The sequence below is a fragment of the Pundamilia nyererei genome, unplaced genomic scaffold (genome assembly GCF_000239375.1).
Source record: "Pundamilia nyererei isolate P.nyererei 1_Seehausen unplaced genomic scaffold, PunNye1.0 scaffold00346, whole genome shotgun sequence".
Classification (NCBI taxonomy): domain Eukaryota; kingdom Metazoa; phylum Chordata; class Actinopteri; order Cichliformes; family Cichlidae; genus Pundamilia; species Pundamilia nyererei.
Genome location: NW_005187747.1, coordinates 236,919 through 240,659, shown reverse-complemented (window position 1 = coordinate 240,659; position 3,741 = coordinate 236,919). Strand labels below are relative to the sequence as shown.

The window sequence follows — 3,741 nt, the reverse complement described above, 5'->3', positions numbered from 1 at the left end:
TAATGAGCCCGAGGCCCCACGAGCCCGAGGCCCCAACGAGCCCGAGGCCTCAACGAGGGCCCAAACTCCTAATGAGCCCGAGGCCCCACGAGCCCATGGCCCCAACAAGCCCATGGCCTTAACGAGCCCGAGGCCCCAACGAGCCCGAGGCCTTACTGAGCCCGAGGCCTTACTGAGCCCGAGGCCTTAACGAGCCCGAGGCCCCAACGAGCCCGAGGCCTTACTGAGCCCGAGGGCCTTAACGAGCTGAGGTTCAAAATGCACTTTGAAGCTAAATTTCACATAATGAAAAATAATTATCTTTAAACAACGCTATCAAAAGACAAAAGTACTCAGCGGTGATGAGAACGAGAATTAAAGGAAGAGTTTGAGTTTGGGGAAATAACTTGCTTCCTTGCAGAGATCCTGATGGGACGTTTGATGTTCTGACAGCTAGCTTAGCTTAGCTCAAAGACTGCAGGCAGGGGTAAACAGCTAGCCTGGCTCTGTTTAAAGGTCAGAAAATCTGCTTATTCCTGTACAGAGCACCAGCTAACATGTTATGTTTTCTCTCTCTTTTTTTTAGTATGGCTTCTTTTTACAGGGCATAACATGCTAATGAGTAAGCTAGCCACTTCCCCCAGCTTCTAGTGTTTAAAGCTAAGCTAGCTTAGGGCTACTGTCTTGTATCCTATATGGTCCAGAAGCTACTGCTGAGCCATAAGCATGTTAACCTCTGCTCTAAAGTTTTAACATGGGAGTCTATGAGGCTGACCCACCACTGGAGCCTCCAGAGGACATCAGAGGAACTGCAGCTTCTAGAGCTCCAGGGTTGGAAGGTGCAGCTGAAATTTACAGACAGGTACAACAATGAGGTCAGATTTTCATCTAACTTGAAAGCAAATCCTATTTCCACAAACGTCAAACTCTTCAAGCAGCAGAGCGTAAGCAGGGACCAGAACATCAGGAGTGATTCCAACATGGCTGAGAACCTGAGGGAGGAGCTCCCGCTCCACTTATCTGCTGCCTCACTTTCCTCTCAGACTAATCACAAGTTACACACTAGTAAACAAACAGATAGTATTAATCTACACGGGACTAGAAGTTTGTACAGCCCTCCCCGTGCCCTCCAAACTGAGGGGAGGGTCCGAAAAGAAGAAGATTCACAGTTAGAAAGTCACAAAACACGACAGGAATCGAGCCCTATGAAGCAAAACAAAGAAAGCAGCCAACCAAGCAGCCAGCGGGACAGAGAGGAGCGCCGGATCGGACCGTCGCTCTCTGAGCCGGTTGGTCGTGTTTTCACGGGGCACTGCGGCGAGCTACCGCCCGGCTGTGTTGAGGTTTCAGGTCTATGGCAGAAGGTCCGGTTTTTAAAATAGCAGCAGCAACATGAAAGTTCATCATTATAATCATAGTAATAACAACAATAATAATAATGGCCATCTCAGAGTTTAACAGACACACACAGTAAGACGGAGCAGTCCTCCTCATCCTCAAGCCTGAGGAAGAGGAGGAGGTTTAGGTCCACGAAGAAGAGCCGGAGAGTAGGTCCAAACAGAGAGAAGAAGAAGAGGAGGAGGAGGAGGGACAGATGCTGAGGTTTCATAGAAGCTGGAGGTAAACCTGCGCACACGTGCACGACTCTCCTCAGAAAAGAAAGAAACGCTGACGACATCAGGAGGCGGAGAAACCCGGCTTCACCTGCAGGAGCTGAGCGTTTGATTGGCAGGTCTGATCTGAGGTATTTCCTGGCGGTCAAAATGGCGTCTCGGATGCATAAGTGAGCGCGCGGCTCCCGGGGCCAAGGGCAAGGACGGGGTGAGGTCAGAGGTGAGGAGAAAGTGCTGAAGGACACAGAGAGCTTATATACAGGCGAGCACGAACAGTCTGTTCTTTTTCTTCTTTCACTTTAAAAAAGTCCAACGGAAAAATCACGAAAGAGAAAACGTCCCAACAAAGAAACGGACAGCGTCCGAAAACAGACAGCCTCAACGCGACAGCCTCAACGCGACGTCGTTTTTATAACCAGAAGAAGATCGACCCGAGCTCCCCAGAGATTCTTTGCTCCTCCTCCTCTGTGATTGTGAGGCGCCTCCGCAGAGGAGCCGAGCTTCCTGCGGCGTTCCGGGTTTTGTTCTCAGGCAGGATTTGGTGGATTCTCCGCCCTCGCTGCGGCCTCAGGTTCCCGTTTTCCTCCAAACGGTCGCCACAGTTTCAAAACCAGGCGAGGCCGGCGAGGGCGCAGGAAATGTGACGGGGTAGTGTGTGTGTGTGTGAGATCAGTTCTGCTGCAGGATGAGGTTTTCCAGCTCGTCTGCTGAGCGCAGCAGGAAGGCGGCTGACTCTCGGTATCCAGCGATCAGCTGACGCACGGCCGTGATCTCTGGCTGGCTGAGCTGGGTCGACGCCCCGCCCCCTCCTCCACCACCACTGCCCCGCCCACCGAGGCTGTTGGCGGCAACAGAAGAGGAGGAGTTGCTGACGTTGGTGGAGGAGTGAGACTTCATGCTGAGGTCAGTGGGGCCTGCAGAGGAACACGGTCGACATCATGATGTCATTACTTAGAAATAATGTGATATTACATCAAATATGTTCCTGACACGAGAAAACATCCACAGGAAGGACCCGAACATTTCAACTTTGGACCTTTGATGATGAAACCACACCCAACAATCTGTAAATAAAAGATGGACTGCTTGTGTCATCACTTACCGTTAGCCTGACCAGCAACAGCAGCAGCGGCAGCAGCAGCACCGGTTGTCAAGGAAACAGGGTGTTGCATGGTGGCGCTCAGGCCTGGGTATCCACGGTAACCGTAGCTGAGGCCAGCGCCGTTGATATAGAGCTGGGACTCCTGGGAGGAGAAGGCTGAGGCGGCCAATGAGTAGGCGGAGTGAGCGAGGGACGCCGGCTCCCTCAGAACGCCTCCGACCCCGGACGGCTTATCCAGAGTGATCTGCTCATCCTGAGGAAGGACAAGGAAGTCAGGAGCTTTTCAAAATAAAAACAGCACGATGGGGACAGGAAGCAGGAATGCTGATGCTGACAGGGCATTTTTCTCTCATGGAATTAAAGAAAAACTTCCAAAACTGGAAAGTTGATAAACGCAAACTGCACTCACAGCAGCTTCGAAACATATTCATGATCATGGGCACCGCCTGCCGTGGGCGTGTCCAGCTACAGCTCTGAATGTTGTATGGATAACCAACACATCACAGGTGTGATGGCAGCTAAACCCAGTAGAGCCGTAATAATTAGTGCTGTCAGCGCCATAATCGCATTAACGTGTGCGTGGGGCTGCACGGCGCTAACGAGTTAACCGTGCTAACCTGGAGACGCCGTGCAGCCTCTCGCACGGGGAATCTGCGCTAACAGAGATTAACGCTGACAGCGCTACTAATAATAACGCAAGAGCAAACACCAACAACTGGGTGAGCGGGGCTGTTAGTGTGTGTGTATACGGATAATAGCAAACACTGTAAGGAATTTTGTTCGCTCAAATTAAACTCAAATTTTCTCAGAATAGAGGCACAAAAATAATGCCATATCCTCGCCCCTGTCCTCCACACTGTCCTCCACCCTGTCCTCCACCCTGTCCTCGCCCCTGTCCTCCACACTGTCCTCGCCCCTGTCCTCCACACTGTCCTCGCCCCTGTCCTCCACACTGTCCTTGACACTGTCCTCGACACTGTCCTCGCCCATCCTTGACACCGTCCTCGCCCCTGTCCTCGCTCCTGTCCTCCACACTGTCCTCCACCC

General features: G+C 52.0%; 1 protein-coding gene across 1 annotated transcript in view; it reads right to left on the bottom strand.

Annotated features, from left to right (window-relative positions):
- Positions 1 to 7: 7 nt before the first annotated feature.
- LOC102206659 (nucleolar protein 4-like) overlaps positions 8 to 3,741 on the bottom strand; it is a 101,972-nt gene continuing 98,238 nt past the window's right edge. The window contains exons 10-11 of the mRNA XM_005752137.2: positions 2,695 to 2,947; positions 8 to 2,506 (exon numbers count right to left, since the gene is read on the bottom strand). Of these exons, the coding sequence (XP_005752194.1) occupies positions 2,262 to 2,506; positions 2,695 to 2,947 (498 nt within the window). The 3' untranslated portion in view covers positions 8 to 2,261. The remainder of the gene's footprint in view (positions 2,507 to 2,694; positions 2,948 to 3,741) is intronic.